Source organism: Otolemur garnettii, unplaced genomic scaffold, assembly GCF_000181295.1.
Source record: "Otolemur garnettii isolate 467f Iridium unplaced genomic scaffold, OtoGar3 scaffold00035, whole genome shotgun sequence".
Lineage (NCBI taxonomy): Eukaryota > Metazoa > Chordata > Mammalia > Primates > Galagidae > Otolemur > Otolemur garnettii.
Window position 1 is genome coordinate 3,768,137 of NW_003852430.1, and position 27,040 is coordinate 3,795,176.

Sequence of the window (27,040 nt, forward strand, 5' to 3'; positions counted from 1 at the left end):
GTTTATGAGAACTTGTAAAATATTTCTAAGCATTCCCTTTTGAGAATTTAGGTGGCAATGTCCTGATGACGCTGTGATGGTGATGTAGTTCTTCTTTCTGCATTACAACTTTTCCTTTGCTATGGATTTTCGTAGTTTTATGATCATAAAACTGGGGATAATTCTCTTCTATATTTATCTGGATTGAGATTTGTAGTACTTCTTATATACGTGGATTGAGACTTTTAATTTTATTTGGAAAATTCTTGGGCCATATTTCTTCCTGGTCATTATTTTCTTAAATATTGGTTCCACTTCATTCTATTCCTCTACATGTACCAAGAATCCAATCACATGTATATTAGAACTTTTACCATATTACTCGCATTCTTTCTGTCTTTAGCTTGGGTGTTTTCTCATAGGGTGGATATTGCTGTCAGACAGTTCACCTAATCTTCCATTCAATCCATGTGTGTTTCTAGTTACCATATTTTTAATTTCTAATATCATCTTGTTTTTTTTCAATTATTTTTTATTTTCTCCATAATAATAGCTCATATCTTGAATTTAATAATTCAATCATTTAAACATTGGGGGAAATTTATTATTTTTAATTTTTTTCTATTTTTCTATGGACTTGTTAGTCTTGTGCACCCTTCTTGTGTGCCCATAGAACTTTTACGGAATAAGGGATATTATGAGTGGAGAAAAAAAAAAGTAGAGTTATTATATAATCCAGAGTCTAGACAATGTTATCTTTTATCAGAGGATTTAATTTTGCTTTGGTCAACACTGAGTGTTGGTACAGAAAACCTCCATCCAGTCAATCAGTGGAGGCATTTGAAGCTGGTTATCATTCTTCAGAAGAGCTTCTAGGCTTCACGTTCATCCTCCTACAGTCACACCTTGGAGTTGCAGCTGAGAGAACAACTTACTTACTTAACAGGCCTTGAACTCCAGTTATTGTCCTCTTTTCAGTAGGTCTGGTGAAGTTCCTGCTCAACTCATGTTCTCAGCTCCTGGCCACTGTTTTTATTCTGTTTTTAGCTAGTGCTTGCAAATTGCCAAAATTCTTAAGATGAAAGAAATGCTAAATGCCTGGACACCTCCTTTCCCATTTTCTCCGAGATATTGGCCCTCCAGGAAATTGCTGCCTTGATAGATTTCCAATGTCTTAAAGAGGTGTGTTCACCTTCTGGTTGTTTTAGGGGGATGTTTGTCCTGCAAGCTTATCTGCCATTACCAGAGATATAAACTATTTAGTAATAGTAAAAAAAAAAAAAAGTAAACATCAGTACTACAACATTTAGTACTTCAGAGGACAATTGGCACAATTAGATATCTATCAACCAGGAATATGTTGATAAAATTGCACAGTTTTCTGAAGAGGGCTAAGTCCTTCCCTTTTTACTCTAATTCTACCATTAGTTGAGCTTATGTACTCAGCTGGTTTCATCACTGTTTCGATTCTGATGAATCCCAGAGACTTACACGTAAATAAAATACATCTCCTGAAGTACAGACTCATAAATCCTAATGTCAACTGGATATTGACACCAGGGTAATTCACAGGTGCTTCAAACGCACATATACAAAACTGAAGTCTTCATCCAGCTCCTATCTCTCCATTCATACAGAGCCACCTCATTCTCCTGTGTTCTCTAGCTCAGGGAGCATCCTGGTCTTCTCCACAGCTGTGCAGCAATGCACCTGGGAATCATCCTCGGTGCACCTCACTGCCTTATTCTTACATGTAATTTCTCACCAAATTCTCACCTTGCATCTTACTTTTATTTTGAATTCATTTATTTCCTCATATTTTTTTGTCATCACCTAAATTTCTTGGAATTTTAAAACAGTGAGAATACTAAGCCCCTTCCAGTATACAGATGCATAATTTAGACATATCCCCAGTCATCTTTGAAAAATACAAATATGATGTTGTCATTTTTTTTAGAGACAGAGTCTCACTTTTATTGCCCTTGGTAGAGTGCCATGGCGTCACAGCTTACAGCAACCTCCAACTCCTGGGCTTAGGCAATTCTCTTGCCTCAGTCTCCCAAGTAGCTGGAACTACAGGTGTCCACCGCAACACCTAGCTATTTTTTTGTTGCATTTTAGCCGGGCTGGGTTCAAACCTGCCACCCTCAGTATATGGGGCTGGCACCACAGGCACTTCCTGATGTTGTCATTTTCATGCTTAAAATTCCTCAGTGATTCTTCAAGGTCTTCAGAACAATGTCTAAATGCTTTAAAACACGCACGCACACACACACACTCACACGTGTATATATAAAACACACACATATATACACACACATAAACAGCCATACATACACACATTTCATGATTCATGTGGAACTTAAAGAAAAGATGAAGATCTAAAAGATAAAAAAATTACATTTAGAAATTCTGGTATTCAAAGTACTATTCAGAGATATCCAAGAAATGGAGTTACAACTTTGGGTTCTAATTTTAGGGTTATGTTCTTAGAGGGGAGAATTAAAATTGTGAGAGTTAATAACAACCAAGGAAAGAATATCAAAGAAAAAAGGCAAGAGGATTAAAAATATATATGTGTGGAAAGAAAGCATTTCTACAAAAGTTACTGCCAGAACAATTTAACTGCAGCCAGTAGGAAGAACAGAAGTGAAACTTCCTGGGGAGGCCCCATTGCTTGTGCGTTCTGAGGAGGGCATGAGGGCAAAGCTGCGGACTGACCACAGGCCCTGAAGAGCTCTGAGGACCGGGGGAAATGCAGGGGCCGGTGTCAGAGGCTGCAGGAACAGGAACAGGAACTTGTAATGATTTATATCCAAAGAGTAAAAGATATGAGTAACCAAAAACTTGATATTTCCCCAAACTAAAGTTCACTGAAGGGGAAGGGTAACTACTGTATACACAGCTATTCATAGAACTGCAGATGCCACGAGCCTGGAGCCGTCCCTCCTCCTCACCGTCTCTTCAGGCCAACCTTAAGGGCCTGTGAGGACCAATTAAGGACAGTGCTGCCTTGTTCTCTGGCAGATACGGTAAGAAAGCTTGGTGCCAATTTGTGGGTGAGCCTCTCCCTGGGAGGCACCGTGCCACTCAGAGAGAGCTGATAAGTCATGCCTATGTTGTCTTTTTTTATTTTCTTCCCTGTATTTTTCCTCTCTGAAGAATTTGTTTATGGACTTGATTAGATGATACTCTGTAGGAATCAGTTTTATCAACTTCCTCAACACATTTGCTCCCAGCACATTTGTGTGTGTAAAAATGCTGTCTTCCTAAATCCTTTCCCAGATAAATTATTACGTGTGGTATGTTAAGTATTCCTCCCGCCTCTTCACTGTTATCAACACTGCGATGATACCATTGGTCTTCGGGAGAATTTTATCAACTTTAACGTAACGAACAAATGCCAAGGAGAAAGTATTTGTCTAATGATAGATTTTTATATTTTATTAAGGAAATAAAATTATACATTTTAAACCTGTTGTTTGTGCATACAGAGTGGCTGCTTTTAAAATTTTCTCTTTCTATTCATATTAGATAACTTTTTGGGTGGCAAATTGCATAACACAGATGCACTTATAAGCAGTGTCCCATCTGTCGGCTTTGTAGAAAAAGAAGTGACAACATTTGCATGTCATTCTTCTGAGACTGTTTTGTTGTTGTTGTTGCTGTTTGAAACCGAGTCTCATTGCCCTGAGTAGAGTGCTATGGTGTCATAGCTCATAGCAACCTCAAACGCTTGAGCTCAAGCAATCCTCTTGCATCAGCCTCTCTAGTAGCTGAGACTATAGGCACCACTACCACGCCTGGCTAGTTTTTCTATTTTTAGTAGAGACGGAATCTTGTTCCTGCTCAAGCTGGTTTTTAACTCCTGAGCTCTAGTGATCCTCCTGCCTCAGCCTCCCAGACTGCTAGGTTTAAAGGAGTGAGGCACCGTGCCCGGCCCTGAGGCCGATTTATAGACAACTTTGCCAAGGTATGTAGGTACACAATGAGAGATTGAGATAGGCCTACAGGGCCAGGAAGAGAGGGGGGTAATAATAAAAAGAAGGAGGTCTGATGTGATAGTGGTGGGGTGAAGTGAAGATGAGGAATAGGAAAATCCCTCATGATTGCTTGTAAAGTTTGTTTCACCGTTTTAGGGCAATACTGATCCACTTCCCAGCTTCTTTTTTTTTTCTTTATTAGATCATAATTGTGTACACTACAGTATTTATGGGGTACAATGTGCTGATTTTATATACAATTTGGAATGTTTACATCAAACTGGTTAACATAGCCTTCACCTCATTTAATTGTTGTGTTTAGACATTTATACTCTACTCTTAATATATTTGACACGTATGCCTGCAATATGCACAATAGGTGAGGTCCCACTCTCCCTCCACCCGGCCCCCCTCCCTCCCCTTGCCCACCTCTTCTCTCCTTTCTGGGCTATAATTGTGTTTTGTCATTCTTATGAAAGTAAATCTACATCTTATAATAATTCAGGACACTCCATTCCATGACCTGTTTCAAGATATATTCTTTATGGAGTGAAATGTAGGCAATATTTCATGAATATTCAGGTACCGTTTTTCTGTTTTTCATTTAGGAAGTTATTTTATTTCACCTTGACTTATTAATTCATCTGTATTTATGTAGAGGTGTTGGCTGTTGTTTTTCTTAAGCCACCTTTGTGGTCTATAAAATTCAACTTGCAATGCCGGTTTCATTTTCTACATTATAAAAAGTCTACATTTTAAATATTAGAATTTGTTCAATGTCTGAAGCTCATCCTGAAAGGACAAGATCAGCAGTTTCTAAGGCTTCACTGACATCTTCTGGCAAAGAATGGAACTACAGTATTTTTTAAACAAGTTATTTCCTGAAATGTTATTTTATATGTGTGTGATATAACAAATATCAAGAAATCATTATCTTATATATTTATGTAAATATATACATCACTTAAATAAACAATCAAGAAATAGGAAAATATTTTGTTAACATAGTATCTGAAATGCAGAGGTGCCAAGATGGTAAAAAATCCCTTTGTCCTTTATCGTTCGCCCTGGAATTTGGCTGACCATCTCTTTCTCTGTAAGAATCTGCTGATACATAGCCCCTGTGTTTTCTCTGCAGGACAAATGGAGAGAGCCTGGAGCTGACTGAGAAATTCTGCAGCTCAATGCAGACAGACACCTTCTAAAAACATATCTAAAAAATAATATACAAATAGAATCTTTAGAAACTCCCTGAGCTCTTGTCTGTTAATTGTATGGAACAGCAATTAAACTGTTTTTAAAATGGGAAAATAAAATGTTATATTTAAAAGGTCTTTGTCATTATAACCTGCATTTATAAACAACTGCTTGTTTTAATAACTGAAAACAACAGTAGGCTTTCTTGACAATTACATCTTCAAAAAAGCCTGTGTTGAAGGTAGAACCCCACGGACAGCACTTGTGCCTTCTGTTGTTTCTTTCTTCCTTGCCTGGTCATTTATTCCTTGATTACTCATGGTTCATGGAGGCAGGCTGCAAACCACAGCCTAACTGCAATGGACCTACAAATGTCTCCCTACCATCCAGGTCGAACAGGATGATGAGAGGCAAAATCCTATTGCTGTATCTGAGGAGGTTTGGTGATGTTTGTCCCAAAGAACCAAAGCCTTAGGAAATAGGCATAGCCACAGTCTTTAAATACTTGAATGGACATACTGTGAATAATACATTAAGATATTTTGAAATAGTACAGTAATATTATCTAACATAAAGTCCAAATTTAAATTATTCTCATTGTTCTCATAGTGCTCTTTGTAAATCCTCCCCCTTTTTGCGCTAGGACTCAAAGATAAAGATTCAATCTAACATTTTTACAAAGGAATTGATTTCTAGTAACTGGATATACATATGATATGACCTCCCCCCCCCAAAGTGTGAGCTGGATGTTAAGAAGGGTAATAAGATCTCAGAGTGTCCTTATTAGAGAGATAATAACCAAAGCAATCATTCTCTTCTTGGCTCCTCTGAGTAGACTGCACCTGGAGACGCGTGTGGAGTTATAGACGGCTCATTCAGAGCCATTACTGATAATCTGGAGTGTGTTCAGAATAAGGCAACCAGGCTGATGAGGGATGCAAAATCCTGCAGTTGCACATGAGGGTTCTGGAGACCTTAACTTACTGGAGAAGTAAAAGCCATAGCTGTGGTCCCTAAATATTTGAATGCATACTGTTACGAGTGAATTGTATCCCCCCAAAGATATATTTAAATACTAACACCATTACCTCAAAATATGACCCTATTTGGAAATGAGTTATTGAAGATGTAATTGTCAAGAAAGCCTACTGCAATAGGGGAGACCTCTAACCTAGTATGACTGGTATCTTGTAAGAAGACTGCCACGTGAGGATAGCAACACAGTAGAATGCCTTTGATGAGGAAGGAAGAGACTGAAATTATGCTAAAGATTAATAGCTAACCACAAGGGGCCAGAAGGGAATGAAGAAGGATTTCTCTGTAGGTTTCAGAGGGATATGATCCTGCTGACACCTTGATTTCAGACTGCTAGACTCCAGAACGGTGAGAAAATAAATGTCTATTGTTTAAGATACCCAGTGTATGGTACTTTGCTACAGCAGCTCTAAGAAACTAAACAATGTAGAAAAGTAGGCTTACTCCTTAAGTTCCAGGAATGAACTAAGAACTAGAAAGAGAACTGAAATGGAAGTGATTTCAATCTTACATGAACAAGAACTTGCTAGTAGTTATTATAAAACCACGGCAGCATGAACTTGAGGGCTCCAGCAAGTCATGAACTTCTTACTGTTATGAATGTTCAACCAGGAGGGCTCCAGGATGCTACAGAGATGATTTTTTCATACTTCACATGGCAGATTACACTGGGTGATCTCCAACTCAAAGATTCTATGATCTGTGTTAAAGCTCTATCAAATAGAAGTTGGTGGCTTCCTCTTCATTTTCTGCCTCAATTAAGAACATGTAAGGATGATGGTCTGGGGTGGTGGCTCACACCTGCAATCCTAGCACTCTGGGAGGCAGGGGCAGGTGGGTTGCCTGAGCTCAGGGGTTCAAGACCAGCCTCAGCAAAAGTGAGACTTCGTCTCTACTAAAAATAGAAAAACTAGCAGGACATTGTGGTGGGCATTTGTAGTCCCAGCTACCTGGGAGGCTGAGAGAAGAGGATCACTTGAGCCTAGGAGTTTGAGGTTGCTGTGAACTATGCGGACACCACAGAACTCTATCCAGGGAGACAGAATGAGACTCTGTCAAATATATATATATGGGATACCATCATGGTAGACTAATTTAAGTCTAGTACTTATTATTCTTTCTTAGGTATATTACTTTGTCGAGGTCTGGGACAACCAGTCACCCGCCCTGGTCTATGAAACTGCCTGGATGTGGATAGCTGTGCTACCTTGCTCGGGATCAATTCCCTAGATGCCTGAGGACTATTTGTCTTAGCCAGAGGGAGAGAAAGAGAAAGCCTTAGTAGGAGAGTGAACCTTAGTAGTCTTTGAAGAAAGGTGCCGGGCAGGTGCCCTCTGAGCAGGAGGAGAGAAAGAGTCTGAGTGAGCGAGTCTGTGACTGAATGAATGAACGAATCCCCACTAACCTCTCCTGCAGCTACTTAGAGAACTGATCCCGTGGCTATTTGCACCACAGACATGGAGAGTGCCAAGCACTGACGCTCCTGCTCTCTTTTTGAGGCGAGCAGAACCCTTCCCCTTGCCCTTATCACCGATCTTACAGTTACGAGCATTCAACTCTTAACTCTCGCTTCTCCTTCCCTTGAACTTACTTGACCTCTCCTATTTTCTCACCTGATAAGCAGAGATTGTAATAGTACTCACTTCACAGTGTTAGTACAATTTAATTAGTTAGTAATTTAAAATGCTCAGAACAGGGCATGGCACATGGTAAGCACCACAGAAGTGTTTTTGAACATGTACTTTGTCCAGTATTGGTTAACTACAACACATAACATTCCCATCACCGCCAGTCCTCACACCCCAAATGTGGGGCGTTGAAAATCAAACTACAGCTAATTGCATTTTTTTTTAAAATTCTGCTTTTGTTCCCCCCTACATTCAGGATTGATCATTAGGACCATTTGTTGACCTAGTACCAGAAATACAATATTTTTGCCAATTTTCTCATAATAAACTGTGATAATGTGTTTGTCACCTGCTAGGAGGGGTGAGTGTGTGTGTGTGTGTGTGTGTGTGTGTGTGTGACTACATGTTTATGTGTGTTTTAAGATTATGGGAAATAAAGCATTCAACAACATTATATTAAAATAATCAAGACCGTAATTTACTCTAATGATAGCTTACCTGATTTTTGGTGTTAGACTTAAATTTAATGTGCTAAAGTTAGAGGAAGATGTGAAGTTTTCAAAATTAAATCCTCAGAAATCTAGATCTTTTTTAAATTGACATTTGTTGATAGCTTATGGTCAATTGTAGCTTCAGAAATAATGAGAACTTTTTTCTAGCATATGAAAATATTAAATGGTACCTATATGTCAAAAAGAAATCCTCATTCAGCGAGTTGTGAATACATTTAATAAAATGTACTTTTATTTATTCACTAGGTAAGTTGGTAATCGCTGCATTATTTGAGTGGGTGACAGCTCTGTCAGGTTAATGTGGTATCCAAGACACATTCTGTCATTTTGAATAAAGCAAGCTCATCCACAGATGCGAGTGGTAGTCTGTACTTTATTCAGTCCAGAGCCAGAGATAATGTACCTTTGTACACATCAGACAGAGACTAGAGGAACTGGGCGTTCCTCTGGGAGAAACTGAGTGAGATAGTACAGCTTTCAAACTGGGGATATACCACAAGGCAATGATGGAGGCTGGCAGCGAAAATATTGAAAACAATGTTTGATTTGAGGGTATTGTTTAGAAGCCATTATGGTAATAGGAAGAAGAGAGGATTGACTGATTAGAATTTCTATGTACTTTATTACAACACTCTCATTTCCACTGAAGAAGGCAACTTTTGTAGTGAAAAGACCACTCTCTTCTTGGAGCTAGATCCCAGTTGTAACTATAGGTTTTTACTTTGTGAGCCATATGTCACCTCATGTATAAATATAATGACATCATCCCTTAAGATTAAGCAACATGGGTAGTGCCTGTGGCTCAGTATGTAGAGAACCGGCCCCTTATATGGAGGGTGGCAGGTTCAAACCCAGCCCCGGCCAAACTGCAATGACAACAAAAAAGATGAAACAATGTAAGTATATGAACTATCTAGCTCAGTATTTGGCAATAGTAGGAACTGAGTAATTGTTGGCTCATGTCTTTGAAAATTTCCAAATGCAGAGTCTGGGAGCAGATTTGGGTCAAGGTCATGGAGGAAGTAAACACTACAGTTCATTGACAATGTAACCTAATCATTGGTATCTTCATCTTAATCTGAAATAAACAACAGCAGCAAAGAAAATTGCTCGCTCCTAAATAGTCCCAGCTCAGAAACTATTTCTAGAGGTTCTACTTCCTACTGAGAGTGGAGGAGTTTGAGGGGAATAGAAAGATGAATCAAGGATCATTCTTTAACTTCTGGGACTTGTAACTCAAGATCAAGTAAAAGTCATCACAATTTTTTGATCTATTGAGAAATGTCTTGGAAAGTAAATGAACTGATTTTAACCATGTATACAGGAGTCATACAGACTGATTCAAGGAAAATGCCACACAGGCTTAAAATTTTTTTTTTAAGACATATACGTGGATTTCATAGGAGTATTAATTAGCTTGAAAGTATTTCCTTAATAGTACCTATTTTCTTTGCTTAATTACTATTTCTTTTTTGTTTGTTTTTTTCAAATTAGTTTGTGTGGCAGTCTGGAAGAACCATCACATGAGGACCGTAACCAACTATTTCATAGTTAACCTTTCTCTGGCTGATGTGCTTGTGACTATCACCTGCCTCCCTGCCACATTGGTCGTGGATATCACTGAGACCTGGTTTTTTGGACAGTCCCTCTGCAAAGTGATTCCTTATTTACAGGTAATTATTTTACACATCTTTTATGTGCAAACACAGAAGGTGCCATAAAAAAGTTTTCAATCATGGCCCTACAGTAATTAACTAGTGAATTAAAAAATAGATACACTTGCCTAAGGAGTTGTCATACTTAAAAAAAAAGTAGTTAATTTATATATATTACATAGTTAATTTATATATATTACAGTATGTAAATTTCTAGTACAAATAAATAAAATGTGGTTGTATTAAATGAGATTTCAATTTAAAATTGAAATTGCATTAAAGACATAAACCATGTAATAAACATAATTAGGAGTTTATATATTCAACATATTATATTAAGATTTGTGTCAGCATATCAATTTTATGAAAACAATTTCTGTTCCAAGTAACCCTCATAATGATATAAATGTTTTCTAAATTTTAATTTGATATAAATTTTAATATATCGTAAAACATCACTTTGGAAATTCAGAAATGTATATTTGTTCATTATAAATAAAAATAAAATATTTCTAAAGGAAAATAATATAAGTTCTAGATAAAAACAAAGTGGCAAAGCCCCAAATCATCATTAAATGCTATGCAAACATTGTACTGTCTACTCTCTAAATTCCTTACTGTTAAATAAGAAACTCGGACCAATCAATGACTGAGCCTCTGTTCAAATAATCTAAGGCATCTGTTTTCAGAAGTAGTTAATTTTCTCCCTAAGGAATTAAGAGCTACTTGATCAAAGGAAGCAGTATAGACAATAGGTTTTAGTGTAGATTCTAAATCAACTACCAGGTATCCAATTTCTGTTCTGTAATTCATTGATAATACCCTAAACCCACAAATTCCTTGTGTGCATTCACTTTTTTTAATAAGACAGTATTTTTTTTTTTTTAATTTCAGGTTAATGTGAGGACACAAACAACGAGGTTACAGTATTTGCACTTGTTAGGTAGAGTCCCTCTTGCAGTTCTGTCCTGCACCCCAAAGATGTGCCATATACCCCTACATTTTTCCCTTAAGGGGGAGCACCCTAATCCCCTCCCTTCCTCCACTACTGCCCCTTCCTCAAGCCCCCTCCCGCAACTTGAATTAAGTTTTCCTCTTATATGGGCATCTATTAGTAATTTTAATGAGATTTGTCTCCTAAGGTTGTTGTGACAGTTTTCTTAGATAATTTATATAAATCACTTGATGTAGTAATTACCCTCAGGTAGATGATGTAACAAACACCAGTTACAGAATCAATATCAACATTATAAAATGTTTGATTGCTCAAGAGTGAAAGCTGCTTTAGAAAAAATATTTTTGGCCCCACGCCTACGCCGCACCGGCCGCTATCAGCTCCGCAGAGTCCTGCAGAACTGCGGTGTCTGCTTAGCTGCTTAGCCACTGGGGCGCCGCCGGCTGCAACACATCCTAGGCCTTGGCTTCCCTCTGCCCTTCCCGTCTCATGAAGCCGCTGGTAGCGTTTGTGCTTGGCGTTCCTGGCGCCGGCAAGGAGACCCACTGCGCCCTGATCCTCGAGAAATATGGCTGCACACACCTTCCTCCAGGAGAACTTCTTCATGATGAAAGGAAGAATCCAGATTCACAATATGGTGGACTCATTGAAAAGTACGTTAAAGACGGAAAGATTGTGCCAGTTGAGAAAACCATCAGTTTATTAAACAGGGGAATGGGTAAAACAATGGCTGTCAGTGCTCAGAAGAATAAATTCTTGGTTGACAAGTTTCCGAGAAGTCAAGACAACCTTCCAGGTTGGAACAAGACCATGGATGGGAAGGCAGATGCATCTTTCGTCCTGTTTTTTGACTGTGATAATGAGATCTGTATGGAAGGACGCCTTGAGAGGGGACAGAGTGGTGGTAGGAGGGTGACAACAGAGAGAGCTTGGAAAAGAGAATTCAGACCTGTTTTCAATCAACAAAACCAATTATGGACTTATATGAAAAAATGGGGAAAGTCAGGAAAATAGATGCTGCTGAACCTGCTGATGAAGTTTTTAATGGAGTTGTGAAGATTTTTGGCAAGGAAGGCAATTTAATTCTAAGCCTGAAAGCATCCTTGAAATCATGCTGGAATATGGCTTTGATAGTGGCTATCACACCCCTTTTTAAGACAATTTTAATCTTTCATAACTATATCTCAATTAATGGCTGGAAAGTATATTATAGCAAGACATTATTTTATTTTTATTTTTATTTTTTTGCAGTTTTTGGCTGGGGCTGGGTTTGAACCCACCACCTCCAGCATATGGGGCCAGCACCCTACTCCTTTGAGCCAAAGGCATCACCCAAGATATTAATTTTATATGTCTTCTTTTTCTTTGTTCACAGGAATAGACAGTAAATTCAGCTTTAACTTCATCCTAGTTATGGTGCTCACTAAACAAAGAAGGATATCAGCTAGCTCTTTGTTTTTATTAAAAAAGAATATCCCTTTTATAGTTTGTGCCTTCTGTGAGCAATGTCTTTTAATATGCATATTAGATCCATTTATTAATTACAGTATGTTAGGGTTAGGGATATCCACTTCCTCTTTTCTTGTAAGTTTTAAATTTCCAAGCTTAGGTGAATTTGTAGACCAAATTTCAGAGGAACTTTTGTGTAGTCAGTTCTTGCACAATATGTTTGGTAAACAAACTCATAAAATGGATTCTTAGCAGTGTTTTAATATTTATCAAGTAACTGACCATTTCCTATGGAAAGGTTAAAAAAAAAAAAGCTTAGTCTTTGTTTATTTACTGCATTTTGTAGAAAGTTGTATGACAGGGGATATTCTTTGTTTCTAAGGTTTGGTTTGGGGGCACTGGGGGTTCAGAGCCTGGGAGAATTGTCAGCTTCATTCTGACATAATCCCAGCGGAGGGGGCAAGGATCACACGTAATGCCCTGTGTTCCTCATACTCTGTTAGATAGTGTTATTCATGATTCAATTGATCTTAACAAAATCCCTAGCAGTGGGACCTTGAAATGCATGTGTTAGATTTATGCTAAAACAATTCAGTTAGCAATTTAGTAACACTTCAAATATTTTTGCTTTCTAGACTAAATACAAGCTTAGCATAAATAAGTAATTTAACAATTAAATTTCCCCTTTGTATTTATTTTTTTGAATATTATTTTCACAGTTATTTGTTTAAGAAGAGCTAAAAATCCTTGCACTTTGGTCAGAAAAATAATAAATATATATTATAAATGGTTGGCTGTCTTTATTCAGTAATTTTTATTTTTTTGTCATCATGTTGAAGCACTAAAAGAGAATTTTTTTAAAGGCCCATAGGAATATTCTTCTATATCTGTTTTTCCTGATAAATCTCTGATAATTTTTTTCTCTTTTCTTTTCCTTCTATCCCTAATCCTAAGTGGTATCCGAGGTTCATATTATGATATTTCTTAAAATGTTTCTCATTTTTGGCATTTACACTGTTTGGTACACAAGGTTAAATGGGGCAAGGAACTTTGTTGTTGTATAATTAGATTTGCTATTTAAAGTCCTAGGGAATAGTGAGGACAAGTTAATGGATGTTTTACATTGTAATAGAATCATTTGGGCAGTGCCTGTGGCTCAAGGAGTAGGGTGCTGGCCCCATATACCGGAGGTGGAAGGTTCAAACCTGGCCCTGGCCAAAAATAATAATAATAATAAAGGATCATCTATTTCTATGTGTTATGAAATTCACTTAAATTTTTCCACATACTTACCACTAGAAAGCAAAGTATCACTAAGTACTGGAACATATTGGCCACCAGAATTTGTAATGAGATTATCTTGGTTTCTTGGAAGACACTGTAATGAGTTCTTATCTAATGTTTTGGTCCAGCCATTAGAAAAGTGGCTTAATCAAACAGGTCTAGTATGAAGCAAGAGTCAAAGACTAAGGTTTTGAGAGCATTCTTACTCACATAAGTGAAGAAATCTGTCAGATGAGAATCTAAATATTTATACTGATATTGAAAGTAACCTTAAAGTTTTGAAGAAGACTGCTGAGAGGAGGTGCTTTGCTTCCTTTCATCAGATATCTTTCTTTGGCATTTGAAAACAGAAACCAAGAAACATTATAATTGCTAAATTATGAGGCTTTGCTTTTTATTTTCTTTTAAGTAGAAAAACATATTGGCAATACTGAGTTTTGAAGGGGATTGAGATACATCTGACTTTACTAGTTGGATCATTCCATTTGTTAAAGTTATAGTCTCTAAGAAGTATTTGAGTATTTTGAAAGACCCTAATTTGAGCCTTGCTTTTTCTTTAAAATTAACATTATTACCATTCAGTGATGTTGGATATGTATGAATTATTTGGTAAATAATCTCAATAAATTTTGTGCTGTGGCCTTTGCTAGGAAAAAAAAGAAAAAAGGAAGGAAAATATATTTTCAAAGAATAATTTTCTGATGGTTCTTATAGTCATAAATATCAAAGAAAAATGTTTCCCAACATGATGGCCACAGCTACACTATCTAAAGAGATGAAATGTTCTTGGGAGTTGGACAATGAATGAAATGGTGGCCACCCTCTACTCTTTCGCAGTCTTCCTCCACCCACATCCTTACTCCATCCAGCCTCCCAGGTGGTGATCATAATATTTGGAGGAACAGACAGTAATGAAAAGGTGGAAGAGGAACCTATTATTGATTAGGATTTTGGAACTAAAATGTTGCAAAGGGATGTTTAGCTCAATAGTTCTTCTGTGAGTTTTCTAAAGAGAAGTGATTATTTTTTAAGGTCAGATATTATTTATAGAGTAGTAACTGGAAAATATCACAGAAGTTATGAGCTTCATGTACACATTATATTTAATTTTAAGATGAGTTTTGGTCAGATAACTGAAAAAATTGAATGGATTACAAAAATGAACTGTAGCAAAATTTTTTGAAAGAAATAATATTCAGAAGAAAATACCCTATTCATATAAAAATCAGTGAGAAATGGATAGCTCTGTTGGTGTTTGCACAGAGGAAGTGAGAAAGTAATAAATAGCAGAGATTTCAAATATTTTGTCATCTCTGTGGTGATTCCAGCAATTTTTCTTTTTCTTTGGCTTTAATAATTACCCAGGAGAATAATTTGAGGATTCTCTTAAGTTTCTGGAAGTTATAGTTGCCAAGATTCTTCAGCTGGCTGAGAATATTTCATGCTGTCTCCATGAACCAGAAGATTCCCAGGTGGAGAGTGGGGTAATGAGAGTGGTGGAACACCCTGTGGCAGGTGGGTTCTGATGCACAAAATAGCTTCTGTACAATGGGCATTCCAACGTCACCTGTGAGCACTCCAGGAGAGACTAGAAGCAGCATCTAATCAGTGAGTGATACAGGTCCTGTGTTTCTCTTAAAGTCGCCGACAGTGTTCTTCCACACAGACAGTTTACTAACAAGTCCTGTTGCTCAAGTAATATCGTCATCTCATGACAAATTCTGTTTGCTTCTCTGTAAACAGTGGCCAGCCTGATCAACACTTCAGGTGATCTTTTTTTCTATAGGGCAAGCAGAAAACAATTGAGTAACCACAAGATGGAAAAGACCAGATCTACTCATTACCTCATTCAACATTGCTTCTTGCTAAACAGGTGTAAAAGCACAAAGACATTGTTGCACTGGTAAAACTAGTACCCCAAATTCTCAATATGTATTGCCTCATTTTCATGGAAATTTTCCCTAATACAACAAACAGTGCCAATGGACAATACACCCATCACTTAAATTTAAGTAGTTTTGCCCCCTTTTTGTGATATCATGAAACTAAGGACTTTTATTCTTCATCTGGTATTTATGTCTTACTGAATATGTAAAAACATATTACATAATGCCCAACTACATTTTAAGGTTATTTTCTTGCATTTAAGATTCTTTGGGCATTTATTATTTGCTATGATTTATATATATTTTTTTTTCTAAATATAGTGCAACCTGTAGATTTACAAATGACAGACTGTAAGACTTTGGCAGATGCTCAAAAAATCTCATAAATCTCACAAATGTAATAAAGCTTAGGTGAATAATTAAAATGACCCTGTTGTATCTTTAACAATTGTCTAATCTCAAGACTGTTGCTGTAAGGGTCTTGCAGAAAAGCGATGTCACGGAGAATAAGCACGCTTATTGAAACTGTGTTTTAAATAAAGGTGACCATCTGCTTGCTCAGGAAAAATGGTGAGCTTCTTTATTTGCAGTTGGTTTATATAGGGAATGGAGAACATGTTGTTAGCCATTGCTTCTTTGTTCTTATCTGATGATGCCTGAGGCTATGGAGGAACAAGGTGGATTGAATACCTGCCCTTGCTGGCCTTGCCCTTTGGAGGCTGTTACTTTGGATCTTTAAACAGGCATAAAGAAACTTCTTGGGCATACAGGAATTTGTGTGCAAACCTCTGCTCTCATGTAGGCCTTAAGTCAGGGGGGTTTTGCTGGAAACTTTTATAAGGAATTTTCAGGCTGGACTTCTCAAAAGCCTTTCACAAGCCCAAGTTTCATCTGTGCTATTAGATACCTGTATGCATTGGGTAAATTCCTCTTCTCTTGAGGTCCCTGAGCACATTTCCATTCCCAGACCCATCAGCAAGCAACCTTCATTACTTACCACAGATCAGGAAAGGTTACTGATGGCTTTTTTTTTTTTTTGGCCTTATAAAGTCAACCTTAATTCCTTAACACGGTAAATGCTATTCCAGCTGAAGCCTTGCTCATGTTAGGCTCACAACCAACCTGGCCATATGGGATTCTGCCTCAGTTTCTTATAAGTATGCCTGCACAAAGTCTTTTCACTTCTCTCTTTCAAACAGCTTTTTTGGCCAGAGGCATATAGGCATATAGTTTTGCCTATACAAGACCAGTAACATTTATTAGAATTATCATGTATTCCATGTCTCTTCCCATAATGAAAGGAGAAATAGCTTCTTTAAAGAGTGAGTTTTTTGTTTAACAATTGTAGAAGCCCAGCAAAAGAAATGCCAAGAAAAGAACAAAAGCCACCTGAGATCTGGTGGCTTTTATCTTTTCTAGCATATATATATATATATATATATATATATATAACAGTATAAAATAGGGTCTTTCTTTACCAAGGGAAATTCCCCAAAATGACACTGGTGTATAATAGGGTCCCAAGGTATATGGTAAAGGTCAAGTTCCCGAAGGTAGAAGAAACTCTCATCACCTCACTCTATTTCATTTACAATTCATGATTCACACTAGATTAATTTCTCAAGTGACTTACTATCAAACTGGTATGAGCTACTATCAGAATCTAGAAGTGCACTCCTGGAAGTGAAAAGCAGTAACAAAATTCTTATATATAATTACTTTTCATAAGAGGCAATTTTATATCCCTCCAAAGAAAATCTTGTAAATAGCATGTTAATTGTACATTAATGGTCTTGTACTCAAGCAAATGTAGTTGAAACAGAGAATATTAAATCACCCATTGTCAAGGGTCCATTAAGTGGATCAGTTCATGCTACTGTTAGATTAATCAAACCAGCATAATCTTTCACTTTGCTTTGTAACAGAAAGGTCGCTACATACTGAATTAGTCTTTCAAATGAATTTTTAGGAATTGATTACTCTTATCTAATAATACTGGGAAAGACTTGAAATGGCATGCAAGTTTGAACCATGCTTCTCTTATCCCATTCATCCAGGTTGATCATAATTCGTGAGTGAGCCTTGATGAACATTGTGGGCTTCTAATTGCTAGAGAGGATAAACATAGGCCTGGCCCAGTAACTCTGGCAAGTCAACTATGAAAATCTAGACTACCATAGTTCTATTCCCAGGATAGCAATAGGTGAGGTGCCCTAGGTGTTTATATTGTTTACAGAGAAGGGAAGGAGGTGGGGTAATGAAATTGGTTAACAAACAGAATTGAGGGCATTCCTACATAGCAGCAAGGAATTTCCAGGAATCACCAACAGTTCTAAGTGCACTGTGATAGAATTAAGGCCTTTAAGACAACACTTAAAATGAAATTAGCCTCCAAAAATTTAGCAAAGCTTAAGTTTTACTTGTAATTTCTCTGATTATTCTTCTCTGAGAAAATAGTCTGTTCAAATTAAAATCTAGAACATACACTGGCAGAAAGAATCCCTATTCAATAAATGGTGCTGGGAGAACTGAATAACCACATGTAAAAGACTAAAACTTGACCCTCACCTTTCTCCACTCACAAAAAGTGATTCAAGGTTGATAAGGTACCTAAATATAAGGCATGAAAGAATAAAAAACCTCAAAGAAAGTGTGGGGAAAACACTGCAAGATATTAACCTGGGAAAGGACTCTATGAGAAAGACTTCTGTGGCAATTACAACAATAACAAACATAAACTAATGGGACTTAATTAAACTGAAAAGCTTCTACAGCTAAGGAGACAACAACCAAAGCAAATAGATAACTTATACATTGGGAAAGGTTATTTGCATATTTTGAATCAGACCAAAGCTTGATAACTGGGTTCTATAGAGAACTCAAATTAATCAGCATAAAAAGAGCCAACAATCCCTTATATCCCTGGGCAAGAGAGATGAATTGAATCTTTTCTAAAGAAGACAGACGAATGGCTAACAAACATGAAAAACTGCTCATCATCCCTAATTATTCAATAAATAAAAATCCAAATCACCCTGAGATATCATCTAACCCCAGCAAGAATGGCCCACATCACAAAGTCTCAAAACTGCAGATGCTGGTGTGGATGTGGAGAGAAGGGAACACTTTTACACTGCTGGTGGGACTGCAAACTAATACAACCTTTTTGGAAGGAAGTATAAAGAACTCTCAAAGAACTCAAGCTAGACCTTTCATTTGATCCTGCAATCCCGTTATTGGGCATCTACCCAGAAGAAAAAAAAATCCTTTTACCACAAGGACACTTGCACTAGACTGTTTATTGCAGCTCAATTTATAATCTGCAAAACGTGGAAACAGCTTAAATGCCCACTAACCCAGGAATGGATTAACAGCTGTAGTATATGTACACCATGGGGATACTATTTAGCCACTACAAAAGATGAAGACTTTACATCTTTTCTATTAACCTGGATGGAAGTGGAACACATTATTCTTAGTAAAGCATCACAAGAATGGAGAAGCAAGAATCTGTATACTCAATCCTGATATGAGGACAATTAATGACCTAGTGCATGGTGGGCATTGGGGGGTAGGAGGAAGGGAGATAGGGGGTCACTGGGTGTGGTACACCTTTTGGGGGTGGGACACAAGTATAAGAGGGTCTTTACCTAAACATGCAATTAATGTAATCTGGTTCTTTGTACCCTCAATAAATTCCTAACAACAACAATAATAATAATTAAAAAAAAAGACAACCTAGAACTCTAGACTCAGTTGTGGAAGAGAAAACTAATAGCATAATCTTCAGCTGTGCCTGGTGACTCATGCTTATAATCCCAACACTTTAGGATGCTAAGGCCGAAGAATTGCTTGAGGCTAGGAACTTAAAACCAATCTGGGCCACATAGCAAGACTGTATCTCTACAAAAAAATTTAAAAATCAGCTAACTTGTGCCTTATTGTCCCAGTTACGCAGGAAGCTGAGGTGGGAGGATCTTTGAGCCCAGGAGCTTGAGGATGCAGTGAGATGTGATTGTGCCACTTCAGTCCAGTATAGCAACAGATAGAGACCCTATCTCTTAAGAAAAATAAATATAACCATCATCATCATCATCATTATAATCAATGATAAGTAATAACAAACACATAGCTCTTTTATACCAGCCTTGGTGTAGACATTTTCACCTCAATTAACTCTCCCTGCAATCCCATGGTTGGGTGCTATTAGTTGTTCATATTTTACAGATGAGAAAACTGAAAAATAGAGAGGTAACCTCCCAAGATCACTCAGCAGGTGAGACGGGATTCACACCCACTGTAGAATTGACACTAACTATACTCTCTTCCCTCTCCTAGAGAAAGTCAAAGACTCAGAGTTGGTAAGAATCTTATTCTGCTAATTCCCTTCATTTGTCAACAACACACACTCATACACACACATACACACACACACTCAGCCCTCTGAGATAAAGTGAGTGACCCAACATTGTGCATCAAGCAGGTAGGAGTGTGAGAATAGATAAATCATCCCGAAATTTAGCATAAAGCCCTTTTTCTACACTACACTGGCTCTTCTGCCCCCTTTATTCATTTGTACCCATAGTTAATGAAGGCATCAACAAGGAAGGTCCTGATGTAAAAGTCAGGGATACCTCCCCTTACCACGAATTATAAAATCAGTATAACCAGAAAAGAAAAATAGAGGAAGATGACTGAACTACATCTGTTTCCTTAGATTAAAGCTTACTATTTGTGGATTCAAAACAGATTTATTAAGTGCATAATGGACATCAAATTCTGTGCCAGACATGATGAACACGGGTAACAGAAGCAGTTCTTGCCAACACAGAGCTATGTTCCAACAGGGAAAACAGACAATAAGTAAGTGAAGTAAGCAGAATGATTTGCCATGTGACAGTGCTGAGAAAAAAAGAAAAGATTAGGAATCTGTAATTAAAAAGTAAGAGAAACAAGAACTACTCTCCCTTGGGGGAGGTACTTTTAAAAGTGATGTCAGATTTCGTGTTTCATCCCATAGAAGAGAGGAAATGAAATGCAATGACATTAACTCTTCATGTGGGTACAGCGGGCTACACACACTTCTTTACGACTGCCTTCAAGCGCCAAGTCAAAACACCCTTGGTGGTGGTGTTAGTTATACAGAAATTTGGAGTGGGTTAATCTACCTGGTGTAAGTTGCCTATTGCCTTAGCAAACTATACTAAGGTGATTCATATACAAAATTCTCTTTTAAAGTATTCATACTTTTACTGGGGTGTAACATGTTAAAAATGCACTGGTGGGCCAATAGCCATTATTACCTGAAAATGTGAAATGAGCTACCCCCAATTCAAGCATGCTTAACCAAAATTTTAATAAAACTTTTATCTTATCATTTAAAAGAAAGGCATGCCATATTATTCTCGATTATTGAGAGTTTTCCAATTCAGACTACACATCTGTGTTTTTTCTTTCCATTTGAGGATATGATTTTCCTATCAATGGAAAAGTTGCAAAACAAAAGAATGGTAGTAATTCTTCAAAAAATGCCAGATAGTAAACTGAAACATTTAGCATAAAAAAGATTGCAAAGATTTCATTACATCCTTTTCATGTTTAACAGGAAATAATCATCTCTTAAATGCATTTTTTCTTTCTGACATATCTTTTTTGAAATAGAAAACACTTGCATGGGTCTTTTTTTTTCCTTGCAATTTTGAATTTGTCTATCCATTGAGACTGTCTTTTTCACATGGTAAATATATTGTGGTTCTTTTAACAACACGTGCTTCTCTATCCCTACGTTCTCTTTCTCCTTCAGACTGTATCAGTGTCTGTGTCCGTCCTCACACTGAGCTGCATTGCCTTGGATCGGTGGTATGCAATCTGTCACCCTTTGATGTTTAAGAGCACAGCCAAGCGGGCCCGGAACAGTATCGTCATCATCTGGATCGTCTCCTGCATCATAATGATTCCTCAAGCCATTGTCATGGAGTGCAGCACCATGCTACCCGGCCTCGCCAATAAAACCACCCTCTTCACAGTGTGTGATGAGCGTTGGGGTGGTGAGTATGTTGTTCTCTATAAACTGGCATTTATAAAATCCATTTAACCTGACACTGAAAATGGGATTAGGATAGCCTTGTAAATCTGGGTCTCTATGGTCCATTAGAATGTGTTCATGTGGTTTTGCCAAAGCGTGAAAACCGGGTTGAAACCCAAAACAGTTTCATGGCATAACTCTACCTACCTGAGTCCTTTGGAGATGCTGTATGTGCTATGTTCCAGTTTTCATATCTTTCAGATAGAAAATGAAAGGAGGCGCTTGCTCCACCATTCAGATCTGGTTATGTTAGTTTTTCTCAAATTCTCTCAAAGAGAACGCACCACGTAATTCAAATCCAAGGATGCACTATGGAATTATTAGCATTTTCTAAGATGGTTCAAAATTACATTGTCTAAAGTATCCCTAATGAGCTTCAAATACAACTAGATTTTTTTCATTTTAAAGACATGTTTTGAGAACATGAGTGAGGCACAGCATGTGGACCTACTCCATTCTCTGAGTCAAATTATCCAAATTTGCTTTCTCTATTCACAACATATACAATTGATGGTTTTTATCACTGAGATCGTTATTCTCTGACTGTAGAATTATATTGATTATGAATCATTTCTGGTTTCCCATCTGACCCATATAATAGAGAAATTTAAGTAAATAGTATGTGGAGGCCTTATGCTCCTTTGGTTACCAACTGTCAGACTCAGTTTTTGAGGTTTTGGTCTGAATACTTTTAGCAAGGCCTGGTGCTCACACGAATCTGGATACAGAAAAAAATGACAAGAAATAAAATAATCCCACATTTACATAGAATACACTAGTTCTAAAATGTGTCACATGAAATCGGAAAAGAAGAATATAACCTCTTCTGGATAAGTATATCACAACACCTTGTATTTAAGGAATTAAACATTAGGAAAGCATTTATTAATTAGAAAGGTATATACTTCTGCTTATTAGATAGATATATCAAAAAAGTGCACCCCAGAGATAGTTTATGAATATGGCATTCTTAAATGCTGGAATCTTTATCTACACAGTAATGTCTACCTTGGTCATAAACCCTATAATCACTAAAATTTCACAGTTCTCTTTATTGCCCCCAATATTAAATGTCTCTCCTTTATGGATATTTACTAGCATTTTCAAACCCGCAATCCTTTCTCTGGATCATCTTCATTTTTTTCCCAAATTTCCCCCACTGGTAGTGTAGACAAAACCAACATAAATGGAAAGTTCCAAAATGGTAGGACCGTTCCTGAAGTGTCTTGAGTCCCATTTATTTAATGCTCAGGAATCATCTTGAGTACTTAGGGTTTGCAAGGCATTGTGCCAACCTGGAGAGAACCAGACTCTGCCTAAGGGAACTCATGCGCCATAAGTTGGAGAGGCTAATAAACAAAGGTTCATAGTGTGATCAGCATTTTAATATACTTATGAGGGCTGTCTAGAAAATAGCCAACTATGTAATATACAAAAGAGAAACATACATGGCCGGATACTTTCTGGACTGCTCTCATGTACAAAGTGCTAGCAACACAAATAGTTCTGGTCATCTGAACAAAAGTTTACAGGATATCTGCTAATGTTTCAGCAAAGCATTAAAGATAAAGATAAGTAGGAATTCTTCACACAGGGAAGGGGGAAAAGGGTATTCCAGAAAGGAAAAAACCTCATAATTTGAAGGAGAAGGGAAGCGAGTCAGAACTTACAGTTTCTGAAACACAGAAGAGAGTCTAAAGAACTGAGTTTGGAAACAAGGTGGGTTGGGGCCTAATGACAATGCTTCTCTTACACAATTCTTTTAAAGTGAATTATATTTAGAAAACAGCCTAAAAATCTCTTGGTCAAAATCCTTTAATTACTTCATGATTCAATTGAACCCTAGAGAGATTAAGTTATTTATTTGTAAGCAAATAAATACATTTAAATCTAAAATTTCCCATTCAAAAGTGGAGATTCTTTGAGTTTATAGAAGTAGTAATTAGAAAAATTAGGAAACTGTTACTATCTGTCATCTGGGATTCAATAGGTGTCAGTATTTTCTCTGGCAATTGTTTCATTTGAATGTTGATGGTCTGCTTCCTTCAACTTTTATGTTGTCCTGAATAATCATCTAGCATCAACCTTTGTTAACAGGCATAAGCAGTTGTCATGATTAAGGAAAAAGACACATGATTTTCATATTACCTTTTAGTAATAAATATAAATATTCATATATGAAACTCATTATTATCTCTAGTGTTTTATTATCTAACTCTGCCATTGACATTTTTTTTTCAAAAAGACAACTATTGTTGAATACCTAAAAATTTAAACCTAGCTATCATTACTCATTTAAGAAACTATTGGAAAGTGATTTTGTAGTAGTCTATAATTACTTAAAATGCTTATAAAAGCTAAAATTAAGTGATACTGAATTGACTTAATCATTTAAAAAATCAAACTCAATAAAAGCTATAAAATCCGCTGTTCAAAAATTTAGTTAAAATTGCTAGTCACTCAATATTTTTAAGGAGAACACAAAATAATTCAAAGCAGGATCTTATTTTGCCTCTTAGACACTAATTATAATACTAATTATAATTTTTAAAGAGCATGACTCTGAACATGTAGGATGTTTGTAATTCCATGTTCAACTTAAAATGTTGATAACTCAAAATGGCAGATGTGTGATAGTCAAAAGTTAAAACCACCCAAGGAGGTATATTTTATAGTGTTAACTCTCTAAAATTTAACCTGTTTAAAGGCTTACTACTATTTAGTACAATTTTAAAAACAGCAAAATACATTCTTTTTGACAGTATTCCATGATCTCTGTTTACCTTTACTCTACATTAAATCAATAAGGTAGTTATAAAAATAGGCAGTGATTGTCCTACAACCATTACAATGGGGAAAAAAATTATGACAGCAATATGGCCAGTTGAGTCATAGCTATCAAATCACTTTTAGGAAAGTTGTATAAATGCTATTTCACATATATGCAAAATAATCGAGAACTCTGTCTTGCTAAAAATGTTGCCCCAAATAAGTAATCATTTATGACTAATTGATTTCTAAAACTAATCATATTCATGCCTATGGCTTCTTCAAATAAAAAGCCACTCACCAGAAATTCTGGCAGACACAGTTAACACTCAGCAACATATAATTTTAATGATCATTAAAATATTCATTTGTATTTGTTCACTGTTTCAGTCACATCATTTCAAACCTCTAAAATTTTTAAGTTGTGCCAGAACTATATATGTATGTCTCATTGCTTGATTTCTAAATGCATAGTTCCACAAGTAAGGATAGATTCTATGAAAGAGAAGTAACTCTTATTATACACTCAGTCAAAGATATAATTGCATTGCCATTGATGCATCCAATGTTTTTTTTTTTTGCCCGAGCTGGGCTTGAACCCACCACCTCCAGTATGTGGGGGCATGTGGGGCCGGCGCCCAGCTCCTTGAACCACAGGTGCCACCCCGATGCATCCAATGTTTAATGAGTGTGTACCCTTGGTGAAATATTGGAGATTGGTAATTCTTTTTTTTAAACATAGTCTCAACTCTGTCATCCAGGTTAGAATGCTGTGGTGTCAGCCTAGCTCACAGCAACCTCAACCTCCTGGGGCCGAGTGATCCTCCTGCCTTGGCTTCCCAGAGTGCCAGGACTACAGGTGCGAGCCACCACACCTGGCAGTAATATATCTTTTTCTGAATCTGACAAATATGTTTTTTGGCACCTTGAAAAAAATATAATAATGATGCCTTTCTCTGTGGTCAAAATAATTATGGTGTCAGACCTATTATGGAGTTTTAAAAGTATACAAATGTGTGTATATATATATTAATTGGAACATTTCTTAAAGACATTTGTTACAGAGAAGATAATAAAACATATTAAAAATTTAGGTAAATTTAATAGAGCTATAATCTTTAAAAAGATAGTCCAAATTAAATGTTGGGAAATTATATGTCATTTACTCACCCCTTCAATCCCTGGTATGTGTGGCATGGAAAAGAAATATTTTTTTCTTTTGCAGTTTTTGTCCGGGGCTGGGTTTGAACCCACCACCTCCAGCATATGGGGCTGGTGCCCTATTCCTTTGAGCCACAGGTGCTGCCCCAGAAATATTTGTAGTTTTTAAATAATTAGGTTAACCTGCTGGCTGAACAATGGACTTTAACTTATCTGAGGGAAATTATGTTTTGCCTTTATAATGTATGACAATTCATATCAAATGTATAACGTATGATGTGAATGTTATACTCTTTAATATCTGAATTCAAAGACTAAAAGTCTACTTTTTTTCATTATTCATAAGTTTGTTATGCACATAAGAATTTGTTTAGATTGCATATAAAAATTTGTTTAGATCTATTCACCTGCAGATTAGAAACGGATTTTTAATGGTTGTCAATATTTACAATCTGTTTTCTAATTAAGGCACTACTTAATTGAAACACATTTCATGTATCTACATTTTAAGTGATATATGAACATCTTAAAATACATTGAAGACACTACTTACCAAGTGCCGAGACTCTAAGATATTTTCACCACATACAGTTTAAAATTTCAGTGGCATATCTGAGTTTTCAATTAGCTTAGACTGTAAATATGAAATGATGAATTTAAAAACATCATGTTTCCCCAATTATCTATTATAATCTCCTTATGAAAACAATCTATCCTGGCCGGAAAGTGTAATTTTGCTTGATCAACTTTTCTCAGTGTCAGTGTTCATTATCATAAAATGCATTTACCAAGCAATTACATATTTTTTCAACTATTTATAAATACGCCAACCACATAATGAGCTTTGGCTCCCATCTGTTCAAAACTACAGGGATGGCGCCCATAACTATAGTCCAGAAAAAAAAATTAACCTTCCTTCCTCCACTCTCTTCCCTTAGTGTGATGCAGACCTCAGGGCTTCATAGGTATGCCAGCTTCAAAGGTACATATTTTTTTATGTGCAAAGCTCATGTGACACTTTCTTCAATACAAATAAAAGTTCAAAGCCACTAAGGTGCCTGGAAAGTGCTGAGGTCACCTTCAGATTCCTTTGAAATTGGCCCACCAAATGCTGCTCTGCCTGTAGCACTTCAAAGGGAAGGGCCATTTGTTATTCCCCTAGTCAGGATACTTGAATTCTATCTCTTTCTGTGTAACTGGCCTGTTTTACAGGATGAACTTGAAAGGAAGTTAGAAACTGGTGAGATAGGTGCATGCCCCCTGGGCCAGAGAGAAGCTAAAAATGATACCTCAGATTGGTCTCTTAGCCCCCCTGGAAACAAATGCACCCCGTCGTCCACTCTGAAGATCACAGTAGAGAAAAATGTCTAACCCGAGAAAGAACACAGAGCTTTATAAGGAAGAATATGAAGAATAGTAACTCAAACACAACTGATTCTAGAAGAGAACACTATGGAAGGGA

General features: G+C 36.8%; 2 protein-coding genes across 2 annotated transcripts in view; both read left to right on the top strand.

The window, feature by feature from the left end:
- The window catches only part of HCRTR2 (hypocretin receptor 2), a 99,601-nt gene that overhangs the window by 51,900 nt on the left and 20,661 nt on the right, over positions 1–27,040 (top strand). The window contains exons 2-3 of the mRNA XM_003789655.3: positions 9,829–10,007; positions 21,367–21,610. Of these exons, the coding sequence (XP_003789703.1) occupies positions 9,829–10,007; positions 21,367–21,610 (423 nt within the window). The remainder of the gene's footprint in view (positions 1–9,828; positions 10,008–21,366; positions 21,611–27,040) is intronic.
- LOC105886962 (UMP-CMP kinase-like) lies at positions 11,425–20,219 on the top strand. The gene is given in 3 exon segments (XM_012805041.1): positions 11,425–11,851; positions 11,854–12,018; positions 20,149–20,219. Coding segments are annotated over 3 exon segments (654 nt in total). The 5' UTR covers positions 11,425–11,433.